The 27,697-nt window shown below is 36.9% G+C and overlaps 3 protein-coding genes across 9 annotated transcripts; 1 reads left to right on the top strand and 2 right to left on the bottom strand.

Annotated features, from left to right (window-relative positions):
- Nucleotides 1-2,044: 2,044 nt before the first annotated feature.
- On the bottom strand, nt 2,045-5,348 carry LOC145228412 (poly(A) RNA polymerase GLD2-like). 3 transcript variants are annotated; one of them, XM_080093467.1, is made up of 11 exons: nt 5,005-5,348; nt 4,624-4,939; nt 4,514-4,553; nt 4,368-4,453; nt 4,230-4,310; nt 3,789-3,929; nt 3,282-3,490; nt 3,049-3,166; nt 2,701-2,919; nt 2,490-2,629; nt 2,045-2,406 (listed from the first exon to the last, which is right to left on the bottom strand). In XM_080093467.1, the coding sequence occupies exons 1-11, from the start codon at nt 5,094-5,096 to the stop codon at nt 2,337-2,339; spliced, it is 1,512 nt and encodes a 503-aa protein (XP_079949593.1). In that variant the 5' UTR covers nt 5,097-5,348; the 3' UTR covers nt 2,045-2,336. The 3 variants fall into 3 exon arrangements, with proteins under 3 accessions (XP_079949593.1, XP_079949594.1, XP_079949595.1); XM_080093468.1 differs by having other exon boundaries at nt 4,371-4,453; XM_080093469.1 differs by lacking the exon at nt 4,230-4,310.
- Nucleotides 5,349-6,582: 1,234 nt separating this feature from the next.
- Nucleotides 6,583-18,682, bottom strand: LOC145228411 (uncharacterized). Of its 5 annotated transcripts, XM_080093462.1 has the most exons (22): nt 18,562-18,682; nt 18,435-18,492; nt 18,181-18,364; nt 16,443-16,824; nt 16,237-16,383; nt 15,562-15,675; nt 15,033-15,146; nt 14,287-14,391; nt 13,180-13,287; nt 12,072-12,179; nt 11,436-11,546; nt 10,780-10,887; nt 10,073-10,183; nt 9,338-9,463; nt 9,156-9,254; nt 8,379-8,510; nt 8,173-8,319; nt 7,966-8,103; nt 7,545-7,670; nt 7,362-7,484; nt 6,953-7,097; nt 6,583-6,700 (listed from the first exon to the last, which is right to left on the bottom strand). In XM_080093462.1, exons 4-21 carry the CDS (start codon nt 16,819-16,821, stop codon nt 6,964-6,966), a joined length of 2,430 nt encoding a protein of 809 aa, XP_079949588.1. In that variant the 5' UTR covers nt 16,822-16,824; nt 18,181-18,364; nt 18,435-18,492; nt 18,562-18,682; the 3' UTR covers nt 6,583-6,700; nt 6,953-6,963. The 5 variants fall into 5 exon arrangements, with proteins under 5 accessions (XP_079949588.1, XP_079949589.1, XP_079949591.1 ...); XM_080093463.1 differs by having other exon boundaries at nt 18,435-18,682; XM_080093465.1 differs by lacking the exon at nt 10,073-10,183.
- Nucleotides 18,683-23,597: 4,915 nt separating this feature from the next.
- LOC145230028 (lysine-specific demethylase 8-like) lies at nt 23,598-27,011 on the top strand. Its single transcript, XM_080095379.1, has 8 exons — nt 23,598-23,908; nt 23,999-24,130; nt 24,219-24,297; nt 24,422-24,561; nt 25,011-25,096; nt 25,156-25,321; nt 25,393-25,559; nt 25,623-27,011. The coding sequence occupies exons 1-8, from the start codon at nt 23,681-23,683 to the stop codon at nt 25,672-25,674; spliced, it is 1,050 nt and encodes a 349-aa protein (XP_079951505.1). The 5' UTR covers nt 23,598-23,680; the 3' UTR covers nt 25,675-27,011.
- The last annotated feature ends 686 nt before the right edge of the window (nt 27,012-27,697 follow it).

Raw genomic sequence — 27,697 nt, 5'->3', positions numbered from 1 at the left:
TTAAATATTTTGTAACAACATGTGTCTCATAAGTTGTTTTGCCAAGACAGTTCATGTATTAGGAAAAAAAGTCAAGATGCAGTATGATTTTGGAATATTCTAATTGTTTGCAAACAATGAGCATACAAAACTCTTTTCAGAACAATTTAAAGCCAAATATCTAGTAGTAATTTTTACTTAATCACAGACAAAAGTACTGTAGGCCCATAATATACCACCAGAGTGAAGCTAGACAGCAATCGCTATTGCGCTAAAACTAAAAAAGATGCGGTACTGAAATTTTGACACAATATTCTACGCTTTTAAAGCGTTTCAGCGCACAAACTTTCGAGAGAAAAAATATTTTCCAGTTATTAATACGCGCATGTTAAAATTAATATTCATTGATATGAACGTCATAACGCCAGGGGTACTTCATAAAATGTCTTGCAGAGTCTTCTCTTAAAGACATGCTTCAAAATAAGCCCAAACACAATGATCTAGTAACGGGGAGTCAAGTCGAAATATTAATAACAATATGCCATATTCACCCCCAACCATATCCGATGTGCGCTGGCCCTAAAGCCACATCAATATTAACATAGGTATGCAAGCCTACATCAACATTTTACACAACTGCATTAAATTACCTAATTTGGATTAATTATTTGTTATTAATATAAAATATATTTATATAAATTGCCCTATATTAGATGTTAAAGAAGCTTACTTCTTCCTTATTATCATTCTACTTTTTCTGTTACAGTTATAAGTTATAACATTACAACGTTGAGGCTTTTGTGGTTATGTCTGGGTGGCACGTTTGTAGACTTGTACTGTTTCTATGGTTTTTACAAACATAAAAAAACTATCTAGATTTTATAGCCAACATCTTGATCCCAAATTTTACATCTTGGCTTAACCAAAACTATCTGGATCTGGCTATGAAATATCTAGAGTGGCAGCCCCTTTTTACAGTGCAAGGCGATTTACAGTGGAAAATGACGTATTTTTTCCGCTGGGGGAGGTAGCCTATAGATTTTTTTGTAAATGTTTCAAAAACCATTAAATTCTTATGTCTATGGTTTGTTTTGACGTTATTTGGGCTTAACCTACACCAACCTCGAGAAGCCATAATCGTGGGCATTTTTACGAGTCTGCAAAACAAAAGATAAAAGTCGAACGGGATTCGATCCCAAAGTTTTGCTACTTCCACCAGAGCCACTATAGTGGCTCTGCTTCCACCACACTCGTGCAGCGGTTGAATTATTATGTTTAAAAAGTAGTGATAAACTATTATTTACGAGCATTTTCGACGGCAGTGAATAGATTATATGTTATTTTATTAATTTCTAATACTTGACCAGAACACGTCATTATTTAGAACTAAATCCCTACCGCCATCAGCGAAAAAAAATGAGATTATTTCCCACCGGCCTGTCACTTTTTTCCCTTCAGGGCTACTTAAAAAGTTTTACCTTTTACAAAAACCCTAGGAAAAGTGACACTATTTAAATTAAAAAAAATGTATTTGACCGGTCAAACGCTTCATTGGCGTAAAGATCACAGTTGGTTAATATTAGGAAATAGGGTTAGGAACTAAAAACAAGGATGGGACGAATTTTATAAGTGGATTTTTCCCATTATAAAACCTCATCGCAATCCCAATATTTTTTTCAGTAATAACCCTAACCGTCAACATTTTTTTTTTCACGGGGTTCGAACCCAGGACACTCCCGGGGACGAATCCCGATCAAGTTTTTTTTTATGTCTGTATGTGGGTCAGGCGCGCCAGACCATTTACAGTTTGCTTTAAATATTCGCCACACTGCGCGTTCTTACGTCAGTAGAATTTCCGTCAAGGTTTTCAAGTTTTTTTTAGCATTAAGATTTGTGGAACGGATTTCTTATAACTTAGGATAAAATACTTTTCTAATCACTTTGTTACCCAACTTAATTGTGGCTCCCAACTAAAACTAAAGCACCTTGACTTTACATCGCTAAGGTTTTTTAACTTGCTTTTCAGAAGCAATGTGCAAGTGCGGTTACATCGGTACGATTTCACTACAACAAACGCAACCTTTTTTATTGCAATTAAAGTCGCAACACTGTTGGTATCTTATTCGTTTCCAGTGTGAACAGGTGCTTTAAACCGTTGTTTTTAATGTCACGATAGTTGCAACAAAACGAATATGTCAAAAACCAAAAGAGAAATAGGCTACAGGTTTGTCCGTGGGCGCAATTTATCACTAACATGCATGTTGTGGTGAAAAAGAAGAATAGTTTGAATTTTTCGGTAAAAATATCGAAAGGAAATAAAAAATACAACAAAAAGAAATTTTATTTGAGGAAACCTTTCAGCAGCAAGGAGCACCATGAATAAGAACATTCAGGTGGTCCATCAATTCAGTTGTTCGCGAAGCTTTCCTAAAAACAGTACATTCAATGGCAATTGTGAACATCTCCTGTTTTATTTTCAGTAATAAACTTTGCTGTTTTTGTGCACATACCTGAACTCATTAATTATTTTCTGAGCTTTAGGGTAGTTGTGAACAGCCCTTGCTACGTTATTGCTGTCAAACGGTTCCTCAATTTTAATAGGTTTTTGTTTCCATAGCTCGGAGTGAGGCAAATTTTCAACAGAGAATTTCTAAATAAAAAAGCAAAAAACTACTAAATAATGTTTAAAAAAAGCGCTTCACATTTTGTACGGACGCTTACCGTTCCTCGTCGCACAGAAATGACTTTGTCGTCGTAATCAAAACAAGAAAAATATCGGAAAAATCCACGCAATAACTCATACAATGTTTGTTGATTTCGAGAGGGAACTAAGGGTACGCGTCGTGAGTACGCCTCAACAGCACAAATGGGAATTCTCTCCGAAAACATTTCTGGGTGCAGATTCTGAAGACTAGGTAAAACTGCCGGTTGTGTTCCACACTAAAAAAGTTTTTACTACGTCATCGTTTTTCGCAAAGATAAATTTGTTTCAGTCAAAAATACAAGACGAGTGATTAACGCAAATTAACACAGTATATACACAACCTTAAACCAAAACTCATTACTTACTTGTAGATAGTGTATGACCATTAAAACAAGGGCATAGCTGCTTAACGTTGCATGTTTCGCATCATTGATGTCATTATTCTTAGCCCAGGCTTTAACACATAAAGCCAAGGGCCGAACTCTGCCACAACAAAGTAGAGATACTATTCAATTTTTTTCAATTCAATTCTTTATTTGCTGTGCTTAAAGGAAAGTATGAACATACTGTTTTATCTATTGCTTAGTATAAACCTAACCTTGGGTCATATCTTGCATAGGCAAACAACAAAAAAGTGTTTCGAACTCCAATTAAATTATTAATGTTCACATCACAGTCCATTCCACTAAGATGGTCCACAAACTTCAAAATCTGAACCTTGGCATGAATAATTTCCAATTTTTTCACAAAAGGGGCACGCCTCAATAACTTTTCCAGCTCATACAATGCTTTCTTGGATTCTTTTCTCTAAACGCAAAAGAAAATCAGAAAAATCAAAGTAATCCAAAAACAATCAAATTGCTTATGTTCACCAAATAGTATGTATGGTAAAAGTCAAGTTGGCCAATGGGTAGAACTACTAACGTAAGAACTGACAGCAGGAAATTCCCAAACCTGGCTATTGTCAGTTTTTACGTTAGTAGCTCTACATGGCCAATGATGTACATGACTTGAAATGTCCACAGTTCGACAAAAATGCAGCATAAAAAGGTTTGTAAAGTAATAAATAACTATAGCCATTTTGCAAAAGTAATAAACTTCTCACAGAAATATTGCGTTTTGTGGCATCAAGAACCACACATATGTCTGCATCACTGTCAAACCTTCCAAAACCATTGATTGATGACCCAACAAGGTGGACTGTAGCCAGTGGAAACATAGCAAACTTAATCGCATTCTCCAAAGCCTACAGAAAAATTTGAAATTATAATTTTTATTGGATTTTGCATAGACTTCAAATGTAGTTTAGTCGAAGACATAACTGACAGAGAGATTGTACATACCAATTATAGGAAAGGGACATCTGTATCAGCTATGTGGCATTTAAATTACAAATATAAACCTAAAACAAAACAGTGAATATTGTAAGAACACAAGAAACAGGGCTATAACCAACAAATTTAAATCCCAGTTGTGATACATGGTGGACCATAAGTATCCATGACCTATTTGTAATATAGGACCCTTTAAAAACAATTAAACTAACCTGTTGAAGTTCAAACTTTTTTCTCAAAAGTTCTGATTTCTGTTCATAGTAGTTTAAAAACATAAACATTTCTTGGGAGACCTAAATAACAGAATGTCAAGCAACAACAAAAAACATCTTTATGTGAAGGTGACACACCACTCTATTTTGATTAGTTCCTTGTGTTTGTCTGCCACTGATAGGTTGGGAAATTTGTGTTTGGGTATAGCAAGGTCTTTTGTTTTCTAAACAGTAAACATTATATCAGTAAGATTATTTTTGGGAAGCACAAAATTATCCAATACCATTGCTTTCAGGTAGTCCAGGGGCTTTTCTTTTAAGATTCTGCAAATTGAACACAAAGTTGTAGTACAAAGATAGGGCACATAATTAGTGATATGTTTTATTACAACACCTGTTTTTGTCCAGGTCTAGTAGGTGCTGATGAACAATGGGCATCACCTGCTTGATACAGACCAAGCTGTCTTTGGCCTAGAGTATTATTTTCCATTTGTTGTTTTGAATATTTTTGTTCAGTTTCTGAATCACTGCTTATAATAATGCAGTCTACGAACTGGTTAGGTGATTTTCGAATACAAATATTCAATTTCTTTTGATTGATTGTTTGAACTTTTGTTTTCTTTTTCCCCCTTTTTCTCTTGCGTTTTGGAGGCTTTTGTTCCTTTGCAGAAATTGGCTTTACTCCGGCATTTTTCTTTTGTTTTTGCTTTCTACATTTTTTAACACATAATTGGTCAAACAAATACAATGCACATGTAAATCCGTGGTAACTCACTTGGTTTTGGGCATCTGTTTATTGTTGGTCGCTTTTACATTTTTCGATTTGATTGTCAGTTTTGTATTTAGATGATTTTGTTTGGTACTCATATTAAAAAGACCTTGCAAAGCACTCCGTATCAGTCATGAAACATAGAAAAGCTATGCACCCACAGAATAATTGTGTATCTAGCTAGCCTAACGTATACTTCTACAACAGGCCGTCCTATATGTTAAATTCGTCCTGTCAATCCGGTGCCTTCGAAAACTGCAGGTGCGCTAGGTGCGCTTGGTCCGCTAGGTACTTCGCTTGGTAAACTACAGGTAACTCGTTTTAATTCAACAAAGCCTGTAAATAGTGCAGGTAACCTTTTTTGAAAAGAGTAAACTCGTAGTTACTGCGACGTAACGTAATAATGCTGTATGTACTGTTTTTAAGGTTGGGTTAGGGTTAGGGTTAGGGTTAGGGTTAGGGTTAGGGATCAGAGTTTAGGGTTTAGGGTTCAGAGTTTAGGGTTTTGGTTGTGTGTTGGGACTATCGTAACACTTTTCCAGCATTATTTGCGTGTTATAACGTTAACTGCAGTATTTACGATTTGTCGCATAAAAACAGGACAGCTGTAGTATTTTCGAGTTACGTCGTACCTATTCTGAGTTTAATCGCACCAAAGAGAGTTACCTGCACTATTTTTAAGTTACGTTGCACGAAAAAAGGTTACCAAGCGAGGTACCAAGCGCACCTAGCGCACCTGTAGTATTCGAACCCCTGTCAATCAGTCAGAAAAAAAATCGAACGTCTGGTGGGTGATTTCCCTTACACGCGACGAGCAAGGACAAAAATTAATTATCAGAGATTAATATGGTCACATAGAAACAATACGACTTAACTATTCGAAAAACTGTACAGAAAGTATATGTGTTTGAAACTTTCTACAACATCAATCGACTAGAAGATTAATGGCACAAAAAATAATACAAAAAAGTAATTGTGAAATAAAATCTGAAGCACACAAAAAAATATTAGGTAGTTGCGAAAACCACCTACAAGTTGCCATATTTTCTTGCCAAAGAGGTTTTCGCTAAAACCATCCAGCAATCTTATGACATGTAAACCTGCAGTCCTGATTTTTTTTTTTTTTTTTAAACACAATAAACAATAGTGCAAAAGCCTTTGATTATGTGTTCGACTTTGAACTACTTTAAACGAACAATACACCACATTTACGACACTTTTATTATTTATACGACAACAAATTATTTGCTTTTTTATTTGTTTAAACTTATGTTTTACTCAACCATTTCGGTATATCTTGTCATGAAATATTTGTAACAGTTTTTAGGATTAAAAGTACAGATTAAAAACGGTTATCGTCGTGTATAAACACAAAACCCTTTACTGGTGGGTTTTATGGTTACCCTATTTTTACAAAACTTTTTACAATTATTTTACAAAGATCCGGAAAACAAAAGACTGCTTTTCACATAAACGTCCAGAAATCGTCCATGCGTGCTAAATTTAGTGATGCCAAAATCTGATTTTGTGTTTAAAGTAAACCCATAAGCATAATAGTCGTTGTAAAGTCTTTTCAGTATGAAATCACCACTCTTTCGAATTGTATTTACAGTCACGCCACAAAACAACACCTTGTAAATTGTTTGCTGAGCAGACAATGCCGCAAAGAGCGCAACAGCGACAGTAGTGGCTTCTTTTCTTTCTGCAATTTAACGCTTAAATTTTAATGAATATCAAGTTAGTTAAAACGGGATGTATTGGGCAGGAACTTGGCCGAATGGTCCGGCGCGCCTGACCCACATACAGACATAAAAAACCTGATCGGGATTCGGCTCCGGGAGAGTCCTGGGTTCGAACCCCGTGAAAAAAAAAAAAAAAAAAAAAAACGACATGTATCTGATTTTGAAATATTTGAGACAAATTTCTAAGTTAGAAAGCTTTGACAAGTTCTTGCCTGCAAAATTATTAAGAGCCATCAACAACACACTGCGAACCCTCCTTCACATAAGGATACAAGCAGATACACTGATGTCCACCACCTTCACTGATTTCATGACACGCAGCATTAGCCGGACACCCCGGATTGCAAGGTGATGGGTCTGAAAACAAATTACAAGCAAAATGGACGCAAAATTGTGTAGTACATAATGGAGAAGGAGGACAATAAAACCGGTTCCTGTCTGATTCATATCGAATCCCACAAAACGGCTTGTTATAACACATACAAACAACTGTGTGCAAAAAGTTTAGCACATGTTTTATTGATATCAATGGCTACACAGTCAAATATATGTAAGAACTTTTTTTATTCGTTTTATTCGAGTTTAGTGTGGAGTACCAGAGAATGTGAAAATGTTACCTACCACTGCAAGATGATCCGTTCCAAACTTGATTAGTCACACTACATTTGCATTCCTCAGCACCAGTAGATGGATTAATTTGGCAATATGCGTTTTCACCGCAAGAAAGGCTGCAAACCGGCGACGCTTAAAAGAAGGGTCAAATAAAACCTAGTCAGGAATACTATAACAAGTTTGCAAACTTACCAACCGGTTTTGGAATGCAAGTTGTTACATCCCAAATGTAATTGGAATCAAAGCATACGCACTGGTAACTACCGTCAGCGTTTAGATTGCAATAAGCATCTGCACCACAGGGCTCGGCACATGTACCTAAACAAAATGTGAAAGCTTGCTCTACCCATATGCCAAGTGATGTTACTTGTTGAAGCAAAGTCGGGCCGGGTTTTTCAGGCCAGGTTTCGGTAAGAAAAACAGAAAGTAAAACAATAATAAAATGTGCTTAAGTTCAGAGTATAAACTTTTTTGAAACTGTAACGTTTACAAAGTGTACTTTTTACTATGTTTTTTTTATCAGATTACTATACTGTACAAAAATACGTTCTTGGCAAAACGCCAAATCGGTTTACGTTGGTTTCCTACTAAACATGTGAACACAAAATCCCACCTGAAGGAGTCTCCAAAACGCATGTAGCAAGGTCAGAGCTCCACACGTAACCAGATTGTTTGCATTCGCATCTAAATCCCGAAGCAGCATCTCCGATACAGGTTGCAGTGGGTTCACAGGTCTGAGTGCATCCATTACCTGTGGACAAAAATTATAGTCCTAAATATCAATATTGTGTTCTCTTGCGTATATTTAATTCTACAACACCTCCGATTGAAGCACTCCGATATAAACAAGTTACACCGTTCCATTGAGCTGTGGAATCCTTGCATTTGCATTCATAGCCACTTAAGGTATTGCCCGGCAGGCAATTTGCTGTGGTGTCGCATGCAGGATTACATTGCTGCGAAGGAGCTGTTGCAAAACAGTGTGGGTAAAACAAAGTGCTGTGACATTTAAAGGCAAGATCACACCTGTTTGGCTTTGATACAAGCAAACATTTCCATACGAAATGTACTCAGGTTTGCAAACGCATCTGTTGGGCAACAAAAATCCACCTTGGCATATGGCACCGGGTAACGTACAAGGAGGATTGCATATCGCCCCTGAAACAGGAAAATAAACCTTCAACCACACCAAAAAACAAACAATTAAGGACTTTTTAATGTTTAATATTAAGGAAGGAACGCGTGCATTTCACAACTGCCTGTATTGTTTTTTACACTATCGTCTCATGAAATTTTACGCAAAATAAAGTTTCCAACAAAATAAAATAAACATTTGCTGACAGGTAGGAGCCATTTGTTTTGCCACAAGTTTGGCAAAAAAGAACATTACGTTTGTATTTAAAACGTCCAAAATTGTAAATTCCTAATAAGAAGCTTTTGCGTAAATGATATTAATATTTTGGTGAAGGACAATTGGTTGTTTGCATTTTTGTTTTTTGAAACACAGTTTTGATTTGTACAAAATAAAACCCTTTTAAGGTGACGTTTAATGTCTTGTCTTAACGTTTATTTTTTCGTTTTACCGAGTTTTTAACTATCAACTTCCACTTACCAAAACAAATAAGAACTATTGCAGTCACAAGGGGAAAATGTTAAAACCATTAATTCGAAAACGGCATGATTTTTGTTTTCAGCCACTTTTCAAACTGTTTTATTGACAATACCACCAAGGATTTATCGTTCTATAAACTACATAAAGTTATACCATTTGTTATGCAAAGCGTCAACCATAACCTGCCTTACCGGTTGGTGGGCAGTATTGACCAGACGGACATGTACATTCGTATCCACCAGAATAATTGGGAGTGCATACATATGGAGGATAACACTGAGAACAGCCTCCTGCCAAACAAGTTCAAGGTTGTTTAAACACTGAGTTTCGAAACTTTAGCATGTTAAGCAATGTACTTCAAAGCTCTATATACCTGATGTGCCTTGATACACGCAATCATTTCCAATCTGAGTGTAACCAGAGTTGCAAACGCAAGTACTGTAGGGTGAAAAACCTTGGCATGTAGAACCAAATTTACAAGGGGGGTTGCAAATCGAGCCTAAAAACAGAAACTCATTACAAAAACAACAAAAACTTGAGGTGACAGGTAGTTGGAGTTTTATTTTAGAGTGCAATTGGAGCGAAATAGTGTAACAGCAAATTTTGTCCAGGTATAAACCAAACATTTCCCTTATAATACGCTTTACCCGCCTTCCTTATTTAGACTCGAGGTTCATTGTCAACTAAACACATTACGCTTCACACGAATTTGTGCATGTATGTACCTCCCGTGCAAGCATTGCAACGGATTTTAGAATTTTAGTAACTTGTGCAGCGTGTTTGATTGATCAAAGTTCTAACATGTTGAAACTACAATTAAGATAGTCTACTGTTTGTTTAAAATTACATACCAATCGGGCGGCCATACATTGACCTGATGGGTATTCGTAATTGAGGATTTGGTTTAAGTATATTGCTACAGGCTACAAATAAATCTAATTTGACCATAATGTTTCCAATGGCAGTAAAAAAATAAGATTTTATTTTTACGATAAAAAATACAAAATTTCTTTTTGACAACCATGCGTGTTTTAAGTCGTCCTCCACAAACGCAGGTACTCAAGAGCGTTTTTAGACGGGTCGGGCATTGTGTTTCAAAACTTTTTACCTGTTCCCTGATAGACGCAAGACAATCCGTTCCAACTGTATCCAGATTTACAAACACAAACACCGCCTTGGCAGTTCCCACCAGATCCGCATGGAGGATTGCAAGTAGAACCTAAAAAAAATTCCTAGAATAAATGATCGCTCCAGTGAAACGTAGTACGCTGTCAATTGGAATAAAATAATGCGATCAGTGTTATGCAGGCATGATTTTTAAGTCATGTACTAGCGAAGGCAAATTTAATAGATACGCTTGTTTTATTGGTTTCTAGTGTATAAACAAGGCGTGTGTACAGGCTGCAAGTAAACATGAAGTGATGTCAAATTTATGGGCGTTAAACACTTCCAGTCGAACCCAGTCCCGTTGTCTTTAGCCCCACTGGTTCCTCCAGCAGCGAGATTCCAACCTTCTCAGTCCTTTTTTCACGGGGTTCGAACCCAGGACATTCCCGGGGACGAATCACGATCAAGGTTTTTTATTTATTTCTGGATATGGGTTAGGCGCGCCAGACCATTTTTCTCTTGATTAGAAACGGCTGCTGCGACTTTTAGCAATGTCCCCCCATTGGTGTTATTATAGCGTATTTATAACCGCTAGGTTTTCGTAGCTGTGTCGTGTGTTTTCGTGCCACTACGATAGTATGTTACTATGTTTGTTATGTCAAGGTGTACGTGAACAAAATACAATACAATACAGTATGTTATACTTACCGGTTGGTGGGCAGTATTGGCCGGTCGGGCATGTACATGTGTATCCACCAAAAAACTGGCGTATGCAGACCCGTGGATAAATACATGCTGGATTGCATTGGTTATTGCCTGCCGAACAAAATGTGAATGTCTCTAAACACTGTGTGTTACTAACCTAGATGCATTATTTATTTAGGCAATCTAAAACAACAAACAGAAGTAAACAGTTGCCACTGCAAGATAAAGAATTGGTGGGTTTGTGTCAATTTCATAGTCCTTTTGCAATGCCATTAATAGCCGCTCTGCTTTGCATTTCATCGGCAATCAGTAAGTATGAAATTTGTGTTAATGATTTACTTTCAGGGTCGGAACATGAAGCGGTTTTTCAACGATAAAGTAAGTTCTGTTTAAGTTTGTATTTGATTACTGTTTTAATAAATTGACCATGTTTTACCACTTGCTTTTGGTTTATTATGATATATTAGTACCCAAACGCGACTAAATAAGAATGTGACTGCTTTCAAATTAGAGCACGACGTGCCTGGAGCTTGGCAAAAGCAAAACGGTAAGGTTAATTTACGTAGGAGGACTTATGAGTTAATTTACGTCAACCGGTAGGGGTTTTTAGGCTTAAAAAAACAATACGAAGCCGGGCAATAAATTTCCAATATCTTTACCTGTTCCCTGATATACACAATATCCTCCAATTCTGGTGTACCCAGATTTGCAATTACAAAAACCTCCCTGGCACTCTTCATTTATTCCACATGATGGATTGCAAGTCGGAACTAAAAGAATTAAATTTACTCAAAATTAACAAACGTTTGATGTCAAGTATTTTTCTATCAACGACGGTACCCAAAATTCATTATCCGGGATTTGGGTTACTTTGCCTACCAATGGTTTTAAGTTATGTGTGTTAAAGTACAATATCAGGCATTATTTAGGCCAGGGGCGGGGAATTGATTTTCAAAAATCATAGGAAAACCAACTTGTGTTGGAAGGCCGAACAAATAATAACCTAAACTTAAATGCCACTCAGCATTAATTTTCCCCAAGCTGAATGCAAATATTGTATGTTTACATAAAAACCAAGCGGACAAGCGGTTCGACTCCTGGGTTTTTCAACAAAAATCTGCTGCGATTTTTATATTGTCCCCCGATTGGTAATATTATAGGGTATTTAATACCGCTAGGTTTTCGTAGCTGTCCCTGTGTTTTCGTGCCACATTAGTGCACTAATGTGTTACAAAGTTTATTGCGTCAAGGTGTATGTGAACAAAATACTATACAATACAGTATATCATACTTACATGTTGGTGGGCAGTATTGGCCGGTCGGACATGTACATTCGTATCCGCCAAAGAGCTGACGAGTGCAGACCCGTGGATAAATACATGCCGGATTGCATTGGTTGTTGCCTGCCGAACAAAACGTGAAAGTTAGCAAACACCGAGTTTCATTAACATACAATTGATATATTTTTTTCCGTACAAAATAAGAAATATAAAACCAGAAGTAAATAGGCTAGTTGCTAATTTAGGATAAGTTGTTTACATTAGGAGGTTTATTACTGTTTAAATTATATGGACCGGGAAAGCCTTTTTGCAATGCCAACAATTGTCATCAAGCTATGCTGGTTGGTAATCACTAATTAGAAACTTGCGATTGTAATTTACATCACGTAAAACCTCGGCCACTCCAAAGGCAAACAAACACATTCATATCTACTGTCTGATGGGGTCCTGATACTCTTTGATTGGTGAATCATACCTGGTAAGATCAGAACAAACTTTGGCAATAACACAGAAGATCAGAGATCTGTTTTTGAAAACAACACCTTGCGACGACTTGATACATACCCTTATACTATAATAGGTTGTTCCGAAAGTAAAACTTTGTTAGACGTAGTTTTAATAGTGTATTTTTAGATTCGGTGGGCTCAACATAAATGACCAAATCTGTATACAAGTTGCATTTACATAATTAAATCTATATGTGGAGGAAATTGGTAGACTACACTAATTGTCGTTGTAAGTTATAATCCCATTATAACAAAGCATTCGTGCTTGCTGTTATTATGCATTCACGAAAAACTTATTTTGAGATTTTAATCGCTAATTGAAATTCTTTCCAACAGGATGTAAGAGGTGATAAAGACTATTATATTTTAATAAATGTAAGTTTCACGAAGCTATTGCGGTTTATCAGGCAGGCATATCAGGAGTTATGCATCGCCGCTGCCAAATTTAGTACATGACGTTGCTATAAGTGAAACAACGTGAATGTCTGCAGGCTACAAGTAATTAATTGTGTTGATCAAGTTTTTAATGTTATTGATCATGCGGGGTGTATATGCTCACAATTTCCCTGTGGAGTTAAAGCTAGCGGTTTTTCTACATCTTCCATTTTCTGACTCACCTGTAGGTGGGCAGTATTGGCCGGTCGGACATGTACATTCGTATCCGCCAAAGAGCCGACGAGTGCAGACCCGTGGATAAATACATGCCGGATTGCATTGGTTGTTGCCTGCCGAACAAAACGTGAAAGTTAGCAAACACCGAGTCTCATTAACATACAATTGGTATATTTTTTTCCGTACAAAATAAGAAATATAAAACCAGAAGTAAATAGGCTAGTTGCTAATTTAGGATAAGTTGTTTACATTAGGAGGTTTATTACTGTTTAAATTATATGGACCGGGAAAGCCTTTTTGCAATGCCAACAATTGTCATCAAGCTATGCTGGTTGGTAATCACTAATTAGAAACTTGCGATTGTAATTTACATCACGTAAAACCTCGGCCACTCCAAAGGCAAACAAACACATTCATATCTACTGTCTGATGGGGTCCTGATACTCTTTGATTGGTGAATCATACCTGATAAGATCAGAACAAACTTTGGCAATAACACAGAAGATCAGAGATCTGTTTTTGAAAACAACACCTTGCGACGACTTGATACATACCCTTATACTATAATAGGTTGTTCCGAAAGTAAAACTTTGTTAGACTTAGTTTTAATAGTGTATTTTTAGATTCGGTGGGCTCAACATAAATGATCAAATCTGTATACAAGTTGCATTTACATAATTAAATCTATATGTGGAGGAAATTGGTAGACTACACTAATTGTCGTTGTAAGTTATAATCCCATTATAACAAAGCATTCGTGCTTGCTGTTATTACGCATTCACGAAAAACTTATTTTGAGATTTTAATCGCTAATTGAAATTCTTACCAACAGGATGTGAGAGGTGATAAAGACTATTATATTTTAATAAATGTAAGTTTCACGAAGCTATTGCGGTTTATCAGGCAGGCATATCAGGAGTTATGCATCGCCGCTGCCAAATTTAGTACATGACGTTGCTATAAGTGAAACAACGTGAATGTCGCAGGCTACAAGTAATTAATTGTGTTGATCAAGTTTTTAATGTTATTGATCATGCGGGGTGTATATGCTCACAATTTCCCTGTGGAGTTAAAGCTAGCGGTTTTTCTACATCTTCCATTTTCTGACTCACCTGTAGGTGGGCAGTATTGACCGGTCGGACATGTACATACGGATGGACCAAAACCTAATAATGGCGGCCTGCACACATATGGAGGATAACATTGATAGCAGTTGCCTGCCAAACAAAAAATATTTGATTTCTCATGCCGATTTGAAAGAAACTACACATTTTTGTTAGAAGGAGGACAAAATCATTAAACATAGAGGACTTGTTAAACTGCTATAAATTAACATCCTTATAAACTCGGCAATACCGTGAAAACATGGGCATCATGTGACGCAACAAAGCGTCTGGTCTCAGCCATAACGCCACGTTTTGAACGGGAGAAACCTGTGGTTTTTATGTGATGTGTTGTTAGGTCATTTTATTTTGCAGGGCACAAATTAAAAATCTCTGCAGTGATTGGTGTGTCAGAAGACGTTTAACGCTATAATTAGCACGGTTAGGGTATCTGTCCTAACTAATTCTTGACACAAACATACCATAAAATGGATTTTTTACATGTTCGTATTTAGGTACTGCTTTTTTGGGTTAAAGTTGTATTCCTTTTGAAGCCCACAAATTACCCTTATAATCTATGCAACTGGTCAGAAAACAGTAACCAACCAACTTTTTCCTCAGACTTCCAAGTGTCAAGACTCAAGAGGCTGATCGAAAGCTGGCAACAGACGATTCCTAATGCCTTTAATTAAAATTACAACCTATACCCCTTTTAGACATGGATAAGCTATATGTGTTTTCAAACTATATGATACCTGTTTGTCCCTGATAGACGCAAATCCCCGAGATCTTAATGTACCCCTGTTTACAAACGCAAACTCCGAATTGGCATGTGGAACCAGATCCGCATGGACGATTGCAAGTTGAACCTATAAAATTAATAAAACAAAATCCAACAAAAAGGATTGCAACATAATTTTAAGATTATTTTTATCGTCTAAATTTATACTGGAGCAGTTTTCCGTTTCTGCGTGGTTTTTCTCAAGATGGTGACAAAACAATTTTTGAATTCTTTTGTTACATTTAAGTCACCACTTGTAGTTGCACAAGTTAAATGGAGCAATAAAAATGCGTATATACCACAGTTGATGAAAAAATGAAATTAATCTTTGCGTGCGTTGTATCTACTTTTGCAAGATCTCATTATGTATAAGCTATTGCTTATGTCTCATTATGTGTTGAAAGTTATGGTTTCAAATATTCTTTTCATTTGATGCTACTGTAGTCAAACTTTATTTAAAGCTACTTTGTTACAATCATAAAGCACCATATACACCGACTGACCTTGTGGTGGACAATATTGACCAGGTGGGCATGTACATTGGTATCCACCATAGGTCTGGCGTATGCAGTAATATGGAGGAAAACAATTAGAGCATTGATTGTTTCCTGGGTTGCCTATCGAACAAAATATGGCAGTTGAAGAACATATGTATTCTTTACCCTCACTTGTGGCATCCTTTTAGCGGACAAATCCTCAACAGTCACCGGAAACAGGATTGCCCTTACAAAACCAATTATATAAAATACAGTGTCTCTCCAAGCTAACATTTCACATTGTACTTTTTTCAGAAATTTTGGACATATTTATCTTTTATTAGTTTCATGGGTAGTATAAACAGTTTAGTTGTACTGGACCTCACGGATATGTGACGGTGTGACCATACTCCGTAATTAGTTGGTGAGTAACGTTTGTTTTACATTTTCGTTATCGGACACCAACACACAGTTGGATGACATGCCGAGAGGTTGGAGTATCAATCAAAAGGTGGGAACAAATGCAAAGATTGGGGTAATTTCAAATTGTTACTTAGCACACACAAGCAATGAATAAAAACTTTAACCATTCCAATCCGTGCAAAATGTTTCTCAGTAGTCCCACGGTAAAAAGTAACATTAGCACGCCACCGTCACAGTTCACACCGAGAAAACCAAGACGACCAGGCAAGTGCGACTTACGGCGATAACACCGAATGTAGGGATTGCCTGTATACCCTGCTCTGCATCTACAAAGCTGGTGATAGCACCACGCATTTCTCCCGCATCTACACCCTATATTTCCTCCAAAACCTACATTTCCTCCGAAACCTATATTTCCTCCAAAACCTAACCCGAAAAACGTAAGTGATAACAATAGATCAGACGTAGACTGTATTCATAATTACCTCCACCACCAACGATACCGCCTCCATTAAAAATTCCCAAAAGCAGAAGGTCCGAAAAAGTTAGATTTCCCTGCGATAAAAGAAACGGCCACAAAGACTGCAGGCTGGATGGAATTCCGTACGGTGATAAACCTGGTGCCGAGCCTTGTCCTAAACCTATGAGCTGAAGAATGTTGCCGAAAGGATTGTTGGCTAAAAATTGTTCCGATACTGGTGGAGTATATCCGAAGATATTCAAAAATCGGCCGGTAAGGTTGCTGGCTGTTTCGTTTTCTGGCACTTCGGATGTTTCTGGAATCGGGGGAGCTTTTGTGACCTGGCCATAAGCCGTTGCAACAAGTAGCGCAGCAAAACAAAATGCTCCAATTATTTTTGCCATCTTCTAAAATGAAAAAAATTAACGCTAGTGAAACTTGCACTTACACACTAAAAGCAATTTGCGTGTCTTTCAGTTTCTGCTTCATTACATAAAATTAGATTTTAAGTTCTTCAACAAGTTGAAACTGCACTGATAATGCCAACAGCGAATGTTGAAATGGCTGCGCTAAGATATATTCTACATATACAAGTACTCTTTTGCAGTTACGGCGTTGATAAAATTGTTTTCAAATTCATCCGTGTATATTGTTTTAAGTTAAAGTTAAATCAGCCTGCAGTAATAACCACGATCATACTAGGCGATGGTTGCCGCACGTGCTGATTACAGAAACTTTATTGCACGGCAATTCATGTGCTCAGTACTTATAGGTAATCTTAAAATAACATGCGATAAACAACGAAGCGAATAAAGAAGATATTTATTGGTGTAACAAAAATAATTTAGCCTCGAGCGCTTCACGTACAGCACCAGGTACGTGGTTTTATGACGGTATCTTTGTACGTAGATTCTATCGCAAAGGTCATCAATGACCAAGAAGCTCATTTCCGGGAAAATGTTTGTTTGTTCCAAGGGTGTGCTCATGTATATAAGCTTAAAACATAAACATTTTTTAACAAATGCAGACAAACGCGAGATAGTTGAATAGTTGACAGGGAACCAAACAAAATAGATAAAGGAACAAAAATATTTAAATACTTAACTACACTATTTGTAAACTGTATTATTAGGTTAAACATAAACGAAGACAGCAAATATTTTGATGACTTTATGATTATTAGATGAGTTTACAGGCAATTTTCAACTGTTATTGTCACTAGGAAAACTGAACAACAAGTATTGTTGCGCGTTTTGCTAAACAAAATTTTGCTTGAGGCGAAAAATTTTTACTGCCGTTATCAGTGAAAAATATGTTTGGCCCAATATTGCAGTTTTCGTCATGACTTGGCCCAAGGCAGTTGGTGCTGGTGTGGTAAAATGTAACGTATTTTCCTATTTCGTCTTACTAAAAATATGAGGTAGGCCTGGAGCTACTAACACCACAACGAGAATCACAACTTCGCTTTCACAAGGGTACGTAAAGAGCTGATTTTTTATTTAGCGGCTATAAATGAGTTAGGTTGGGAAATATTTACATAGAATTTGTACATTAGTAACTAATTTTTTGGGTTAGTTTTATTGAATTTTAAGTGCTAATACCTTACCCCGACCCTAATAGCCCTAAACCGTGAGCATTTTTGGAGATATAACCAATCGACTTTTGGGTGTGATTCTCGTTCTGGTGTTAGTAGCTCTACCAAAATAAGAAGGCGCAAATGCTTGCTTATGCGTTCACCACCATCTACGTGAGAGGTACTCAACCCATTCTGTCGTGTTTTCTCTTTACATTCTGCTTGTAACGTCAGGAATTTGCGCGCCTGGTACCGCGCTGGCGTCACACTAGAGAAGTCCAATTTCTGGAAACGCGTGAGTTTATTTTACACGTCGACACGGTTCAATACGAACGGTAATCACGTCATGTTCACCGCAGACACGACACGGTTTTCTGCAAAGAGAACATTCACTCAAAAATGGGAAACAGAAATTAACTTTAGGCCGGCAGAAATAAAGCTTACCAGAGTTTTGGACCAGGGTATCAAAGATAAACACAATTTGATATCGTCAGAAAGCGTTCTACACAGATGAAAAACGATAATTCAAATGTACGGCAAATCGGGCAACTGAAATACAAATCAAGCTTACCTTGCAAAGGCAACATTATTCCTTTTCGTCAGAGTTTTTAAGTTTATAAAGCATTACCATCTATTAATGACAAACAAATTATAATTAGTCACTTTCATTACTTTATCTAACGGCTGCAAATTCAAGTCAGCAACTAACGAACTACACGTGGTTCAAACTAAACTCAAATACTAAATGGCCAAAAGCACAGCATAGAGAAATAAACTACAATGGTATTGTTACGTCATAGGGGATTCTGGCATTGTGGTGCAATCACACCATATAAGATGTGACGTAGGTTACGGTTGAGTGATTTACGATGTTACACTTGTTACGCAAATCGTTGCATAAAAAGATGATTTTTGCAAAAGGGTTATTTTTGTTTGCAACAATAGTATTAATTGAATCTTAAACGTATTAAACGGATAATTTCAAAAAATCCCAAGGTTTAAAAAGTTTTTCCCAAGATCCCAAGCTCAGCACCGAAATCCCAAGATTTGGGGAAAAATCCCAAGGAATGGCAGCCCTGGGCCTGACTGCAATATAAAAGGCCTGACTGCAATTTAGAAGGTCCGACTTGGGTGATTGTCGATTGGGATAGGCCTGACTGCAATATAAAAGGCCTGACTTGCAATATAAAAGGCCTGGGTGATTGTCTGTTAGAGAATGCCTGACTGCGTAAAACGCCATCAGAGAAGGCCTGACTTTCGTGATTGTCGATTGTGAAAGGCCTGACTGCGTAAAACCAGAGACTACTAAGCAGAGACTGCACACTGCCCATTTAGCGACGACATAAATGGGGCGATATCTTTGCCGATACGCAACGGATCGAACTAAAATTTTGTATTTAAGTTTGAATTAATTAATCTGATTTTTAGGTATTTTAATCTGATACTTATTAAACTTCGATTGTGTTTTAAAAATAAAAATGTTCTCTGCAAGTGTTAAGATCGGTTCCGCTTGAACGCGACCAGTAAGATTTCAGCGTTTACAATGGAAAAGGATAGGGAAAAGTGGTGTTGTCGTCTGTTTTTTCGTGTTTACGTGAAGCGCAGGCTTTTAAATCGGATATTATTGGTTGTTAAACAAACAAGAATACTTTTTAAAAGATATAAAGGTAAAACACCCTCCCGGCCCATTGAGATACAGGCCCAGGGTAGTGGTAGAAAACGAGATTTCTGAAATGACCACTTGTGTTTTGTCACAATTGGCTATAGCTAGTTTAAAATTGTGCTGCAGGTTTTTGTTGACAGATCCATCTTATACTAAGAATGTATTGACTAAAATTCACCACTCCCAAATGATTCATTTGTCCTAATATTGTTAAACTGAAATTAAAAGGGCTGTGGCAAAACTTTTCTTTTGAAACTAATGTTGTAGTAAATTTTTCTAGAATAGAGTAATTGTAGAATGGTAATAAGTTGTTGATAGACTCCTGTTAAAGAAGATGGAGTTGTGTCATCCCAGCAACATGCTCAACCTCATCAAATATGAAACCAAGACACAAGTTTAATGTTACTATTAAATAAAAAGTTTATGTTTTTGTGCTAATGGCTTTTAAAAATGTCATTAAAATTTAAAGTAAACATCTACCAATGTATTCAAAAAATATGATACATAATTTAATTTATTTTGTACATTGACACAGGCAAGAACAACATTTACTATTAGCTGAACTTGACTGATACTTGAAAGTGTATCTTTTTAATTTTTTAGGTACGTCAAGTACTAAGCATTCCCCTATTTTTGCTAAACGTTTATGTTTTATAACAGACTACATTTGTATGCACCTTGCTACTTCAGAGTTCAGAGCTAGATAATTCCAAAGTATATGTTTTATACTTTTTTATTTTTGCGACAACAATACATTTGTTTACTAAGTATTAAGCTGGTAGAGAAAAATAAAATTACATCAAGATGCAGTGCAGTGGTTGCTTTGCCCATTTTACCACATGAACAGAAATAAAAATGACTTTGACTCATGCAAGTGGAATGAAAATGTCACAACTCAAAGATAAACAATAGATGGAATATATGACTGAACAATGTACAAAAATACACACACACAAAAGTAGGCAGTTGATTTGAAAACAAACCAGACTCCGTTGCATTTTATATACAATACCATAAAACTTGTCAAATGCCTAAAAAATTATACCTTAAAACCAATGGTATTGTCGATAAAAAGAATGCATGATGCTTTTTCAGTTTCATCCTGATAATCATCAAACTAATCTGGGATCAACACCTATGATGTTGGTTAGTACAAGCTGCTTAAAAACAAAATCAAAAATCAATTATGTGTAAAATGTTGAATTGATTTAAAAAAAAAACAGTACCAAGTACCAGAACAAAACACAAGATGATAAAATTCATTGCATTTTAAATGTAAGACCTAGCATGGTCTTTATTTAATTATGACTGATTTTAAAATGTAGTGCCATTCCTTTGAGAACATATGTAAAATAATGCATGATGCTATTTCCAGTTTCATACTGATATTCATTAAATTAACATATCTGGGATCAACACCTATCAGGTTGGGTAGTTTGAGCTGCTTGAATTGATATTTAAAACACACAAGTACCAGAACAAAACACAAGATGACAAAATTCATTGCATTTTAAATGTGTTAGGCCCAGCATGCTGTTTATTTAATTATGACTGATTTTAAAATTGAGTTACATTCCTTTGATAACTTTTGTAACTGCCAGCAATTCGTATTACATCCCTCTTCGCAAATTATGATCATATATGTTGGCAATGGTACATTTTTGGTCATACATGCACATTCGAAAATTCGGTAGCAAATTTCGTACATTCAACCGCCACCTTTGCCGTTATGTCTCCATCTGCGGAGAGTTTGTTGGTTCGATATATTTTCAAAAGTAGTCTAGTTGATGTACCAACCAACAAAATCAATTTCAAAAGCCTACGCTTTACGCAAACGACAAAAAAACAGACGATCGCACCACTTTTTCCTATCCCTTTCCATTGTAAACGCCGCAATCTTAGTGGTCGCGTTCAAGCGGAACCGATCTTAATAAAAATCGCAGTGTGCAGTCTCTGCTTAGTAGTCTCTGGTAAAACGTTATCAGAGAAGGCCTGACTGCAATATAAAATGCCTGACTGCAATATAGAAGGCCTGACTTGGGTGATTGTAAAGGCCTGACTGCGTCAAGCGTAATCAGAGAAGGCCTGACTTTCGTGATTGTCGATTGGAAAAGGCCTGACTGCGTAAAGCGTCATCAGAGAAGGCCTGACTTTCGTGATTGTCGACTGGGAAAGGTCTGACTGCAATATTAAAGGCCTGACTTGGGTGATTGTCGGTTAGAGAAGGCCTGACTTGGGCGATTGTAAAGGCCTCAATGCGTCAAGCGTCATCAGAGAAGGCTTGACTTAGGTGATTGTCGATTGTGAAATGCCCGATGTTTCATTTGGCATTTGTTTGCTATTATATTTGCAGGACTCGTTTCGTACTATGGTCTCGCCGATGTTGATTTTGACCCCACACAATTGCGTAGGCAATAAGGCATCACACCACCCCTATCATGGATTAAACATCAAATGCACTTATTTATCTGTGTTTTCCTTTAAGGTTACAAAGTGAAGTGCATTTTTTGCGGGTGATCGAAGAAGTGTCGCGTTATTAAAATTTGTAATTGATTAAAGCGAAAATATTCCATCGAACTCCAAACACACACACACCGCAAATTAAGCATCGTTCAAGAATTCGGGCTTTCTTCAGCTTTTTACCGAAAAGGTATGTAAGGTAAAATTTAATATTTACGATTTTTTAAATCTGTGGCCTAAAACTTGTTGTTGCTGTTGTTAATTGTTTTCATTTTCTTTGAGATGTGAGACGAGCCGGTGACTGTGATGTGCAAAAAGATTTCAACAGGAATGGACATGGTCACGACCAACAAATTAACATTTTTCTAGTTGGTCAACCTTCCAGCAATGGGCCTGACGACTATACTTTCCCGTTGCACATTTCGTCTGATCGGCAATTTACATCATAAGTCTATTTCTACAAAATATTCTCTGATGCAAAGCAAATAAACTGGCAAATAACCTATTTTTACCCTCCAACAAACCTGATAACACAGCAAACACGCCTTAACAAGAAGGCGGATTAAGCACGAAACGGATCAAACCACCTAGTCGGGGCGGATTGAACGTGAAGCGGATTCAATTCGTTTCAGCGGCAAAAACGAGAGAAGCGGATTGACGAAACGGATTCGAATCCGTTTTAAGCGTCCATGTCAGTGGTTCCCAAACTTTTTCATATTTTTTTCAAAACGGCCCCTTTGCCATTATTTCGAGGGCTCGCGGTCCTTAAGCCTAAATGTGTATTTATGAAAACTAAAGTTGATTGCAGGATTTTAGCTAATTATGCAAAATTGCGCATAACAATCATCCAAAGACAGCATATGACATCACAAACAGGACAAAAACATTACGATGGTGCGCGAACAATTGCATTTTTGATAGTTGTCATTCAATAAAGGCCATTGTTTAGCAATCGAGACAGTCGATTCTCAATTCTACTTTGATTTAAACTTATTTAGTGGCACAAACTGACGCCAAAAAAGATTATAGAATTACTTCAACCGCTTCGCGGACCCCCAAAAATTGCCCCACGGACCCCTAAAGGACCGCGGACCCCAGTTTGGGAACCGCTGGTCCATGTAAACAGGGTTACTGCTTCCGCAGCCGTCAGGTTTTAATTCTGTCCAAACAATTTCGATTCAACTGTATAGTTCGAAGTAGTAGTCACACTTGATTTTGATGGTGTTTATTTTTGTTCAGATAGCCCAAAACTTTTTTTGAAAAAGGAAATGTAAAATATCACTTTTATTGTGAAATGCTTGACTGCACTCTTGGGGAAATACCCTTTGTTACTTAAAACTTTGAGCGTAGCATTGAGAGCCGTAAATTTTTTCTGCGTTTTTGCATTGTTTTAAATTTAAAAAGCAGTCCTAATTAGTATCATCACATTGTTGGAGTTGGATTGATAAACATTTCATGTACATGTATATACCACGTGCACTATTTTTAAAAATTAGTTATTACTTATTAGAGCCACTTGTGCAATAATTGTGATTTTGCTGAGACAGAAAGTATTCATGTGAAAGTCATGTCGGTCTCACAATGTAAGTTAAATGTACCTGTGGAACACTACTTGGCAACACAACTCACTCTTGAACAGTTTGAAGAAAAGTTTTTAAGACCAGGGCATCCAGTGGTACTACAAGGAGTTTTGCCTAATCTGCCACTTTCAAAATGGACCATGGAGTATTTGTCAAAAACTGTGGGCAACAATGAAGTTAATGTTCGAGGAAAAACTGACCAAGCTGATTACAAGGTTGGCTACATATTTTATTTTCTCAAACCATACTATTAAAGGGATCACTTTTCATTGTAAAAAAATGCATGTTTGTGTTGATTCCTTTAGACTGGCAAATCATACACAATTCGCCAAACTACATTTCAAGAATATGTGGATGACCTTAAGAGGAAAACACACAGAGGAACAACATCTTACATGGCAGTGCAAAACATCAGCAAAACTTTCCCCCAACTACAAGTAATATTTCTACTTTAATGGACATTACGACATCGTAATGCAGAATCTCAGCATTATAAGTTAAAGAAGTTTAACACTTATATTTTAGGAGGAATGTATTTTACCAAATATCATTGGAAAAATTCACAATGGTCCTTTTTTATGGGTTGGACACAAAGGCCATTATGGTAGGCTTTATGTTTTAAATGCTAAAAATTAATAACCTAACAAACCTGCCTAATTTGAGAACAGGTGTTGAGTTTATTTGAACTGTTTATTTGTTTCGGTTCTGAAATTCCTCTTTAAACATAGAATATTGCCATTATGACCCGGATGCCAGCATGCTTATGATGATTGAGGGAGAAAAACAAGCTCGGCTTTTCTCTTGTTCAGATCATGAAAACCTTTACCCAAATCCACTTGGATCTAAAGGAAAAACCATACAATCACAAGTAACACCAACCTGTATTTAAACACATGTGCCCAAAATAGTGATTGTTTAGGTTTCTCACCAAGATTTGACTTTTCTGATTTATGTTTGCTCTATGCTAGGGGTGTGCAACCTGCACCTCAAGGGACAAATGTGAACAATGTAGTAAAGGTTGTATATCATGCCAATGTTTTAACAAATGATGTGTTACCTGCCACACTTTTTCAGTGCAGTGCTAGTGAGAAATTCCATATTTTGGTATAAGCACTAACGATGTGCCTAGTATTGCTTACAATTTCACTGGTAGCTGTTGAGAAAATGTTGGCCCTAATCAGAAGTAAAGTAAACTTGTGTTGCACATAGGTGCAGTCCACTGTCTAATCATGTTGTATGTATTTAACACTTTGGGTAATAAAGGTTAAACACCTCTACCATAAGCTCCCAAAACTTTTTTCATGTGTGCAAATGCAGGTGGATTGTGACAACCCAAACATGAACAAGTTTCCTAAATTTGCCAATGCCACTTGTCATTATTGCACATTACATGCTGGAGATATGTAAGTTTGCTATTGACTTCCATATGATAGGTTGGTAAAAGTGTTATTTTGTATCATAGGTTATTTATACCTGCGTTTTGGTGGCACCAAATAACGTCTTTAACTGATTCAGTGTCTGCAAATGCATTTTTTGGTGACAGTGGAGTTGACAAATATATTTCAAGAATCCTGGAACCACCTGTTTACACAGCCTTCAAACACTGGCTTACTAATGTCATTGAGCAGGTACTGTAATTTGATTGATAGGCATGTGTACATTGACCTTTAAATACCTTGTTGACTTTCACCTGATTTAGAATCGAAGCTTTGCATCGTTTGAACGTACTCTTGAGCGCCTACATCTGTGCGTGGAAAATTTAATATTAAAGCAATTTCACGAGGTGGCTCAAGAGAGTCACATTAAGACTCTGGTGGCAGAAATCTTGCTGTTTCTCGGGTTGGAAAAACTTCCTGAATTTAAAGGGTAATAATCTATCTCTTATGTTTGCTTACAGTAAATGCGAAATTTCTACATGTTGTTTTCCAGCGGCGGCAAACACCCTCCTCCGATTAAGATTCGTGGTCTGAGGTGGAGATGACGTCATAAAAATTTTCTGCAACGTTATACATTGTTCACAACGGTGACAAGCGCTCCGTAGAACGGGATTCAGGGTGTGACAATCCCATTTTGTAACAATCTCGCATAGTTGGGGTGATGCCATGTAATCTTTGAGAACACATTTTTTTGACCAACCAATTGGCCAATGTTCTTAGAAATCGAAACATTTTTTAAAACCTTGCTATTTTAAATATATACTGCGTAGTATAGAAAATTGTTTATTTATTTTAGATTTTTAGGCTTTGTTGTACATTATATCAGGTCATGGTCATATATCACAAATATCAAATAAAGGGGTGGCACATTTTACGTTTGTGGCGAGGGAATTACTGGGAAAAAAAACTATCTTCAGTAATGTGGCGACAGATTTAATGTACTGAATGGTTATTGATTTTCACCGACTCAAACTTATTAACTAAATTCAATATGTAGTGGCAGTTATGAAGTAAAGATGGTTTTGAAATAAAGAAGTCGATGCAGAGGCTGACTTGCGGTAACCCCTGTTTACTAGATAACACGTAAGCGTTTAAAATAAACACCAAAGATGATTATTTTGAATTTAAGATACTACTTTGACGGGAGGCCACTACAAATACAAAAGTCGTGCCGGTCTATAGGTCTATATTTGATAACGCTGACCGCTTAAATAGCCGTTTGGATCTAAAACGTGTCATTTTATATTTCGATGTGTCATTTTATGTAATTCTAAACTTTGACACGCCTACCAAACTGTATGGACAGTGAAAATTAATCCACAGACTGGTTTAAACCGGGTAAAAGATATGAAGGGACATATTTTTGTCAAACCGCAACCATGAATTGTGCTCAAAAAAGCAGATAGCATGATAGATATAGAACTGACATCATGAAATAAGATCACGGGTGCGATGTGGGTGTTGTCGTTTGGTGACACAAAATTTCTCTGTGATGTATTAAGAATAGCGCGACATGTTTAACTTCAACAGGATGTGATTGTTTGCGGGGGTGACCACAAGATGCTATTATCGATTGAAAAAATGATAAAAGTGCTTTCAAGCATGTATTTTCAAGTTCAACTTGTCATTTTAAACAGAAATCTTCACGACATTTAAAAGTTGATTTGACAAATTTTGTATGTTGACAGAAACTGTACTAAAAGTTGATTTTGTTGGTTGAGTTGAGTTTATTTCGTTCGCTGAGAAAACCGTAGTAACACAATTGCACTAAAATATTCACCTTGCCGGAGATAGCTGTGCAACGTTATCGTATGCTTTCTGCGTTGTTATGTGTGAAAAGCCACCTCATATGTCGCTCTGAAACAGAGTTACATCATTATCGGCTCAAGGTTATGAGAGTGTATCGAAGTATTTGCATACGATTTTAAAGTAGCATCATCACAAGATTTTGATCTAGACCACAAGGCGCGCGTTTCGGGCTCCTGTTAGGCGCGGTGAAATGCAAGCAACACGTTTCATGAACGAAACGTCGGCACCACGACCACGCTTATTCCAGGGATTTAACAGGCAAGTGTCGTGAGGCAAGTGAACTCGGATAATTTTGCCCAGCCCCAAGCAAGATCCCAAGTTTTAGCTTTTTTAGGCCCGTTGTTTCCTGTTCAGTATGAAGTTGCAAGACAGATTCGAGAGAATGCGGTCTGGCACAGACGTTGTAGTAACATAATCATAGGGCACTCTGCAATCAAGCACTACATGTTATCATTGTATCCAGAAAATTTCTTAGAAAAATTTACAACGCTTTAACGTCAATAGCGACGATATGCTTTTTGAGCTGTTTATCATCACTCCATAATTAAACATATCGCCATTTGCAACATAAAACAAAACGACAAATAAGAAAGGTGATTGATGTCTATGGTAAGTGCAAAATCCCCCCCCCCCATTTTTATGCAAATTACTGCGGGATATGAAAGATATTTGTCAGGGAAACAGATTTACCAACAAACCATCAAATTTGCATACAAGCTGAAGAATCGTTACAAGTTCAAATAACATTGAACTTCAACT

This window comes from Phallusia mammillata, chromosome 5, assembly GCF_965637545.1.
Source record: "Phallusia mammillata chromosome 5, kaPhaMamm4.hap1.1, whole genome shotgun sequence".
NCBI classification, from domain to species: Eukaryota; Metazoa; Chordata; class Ascidiacea; order Phlebobranchia; family Ascidiidae; genus Phallusia; species Phallusia mammillata.
The sequence above is the reverse complement of the archived record's forward strand: the minus strand, read 5'-3'. Positions and strand labels throughout refer to the sequence as shown.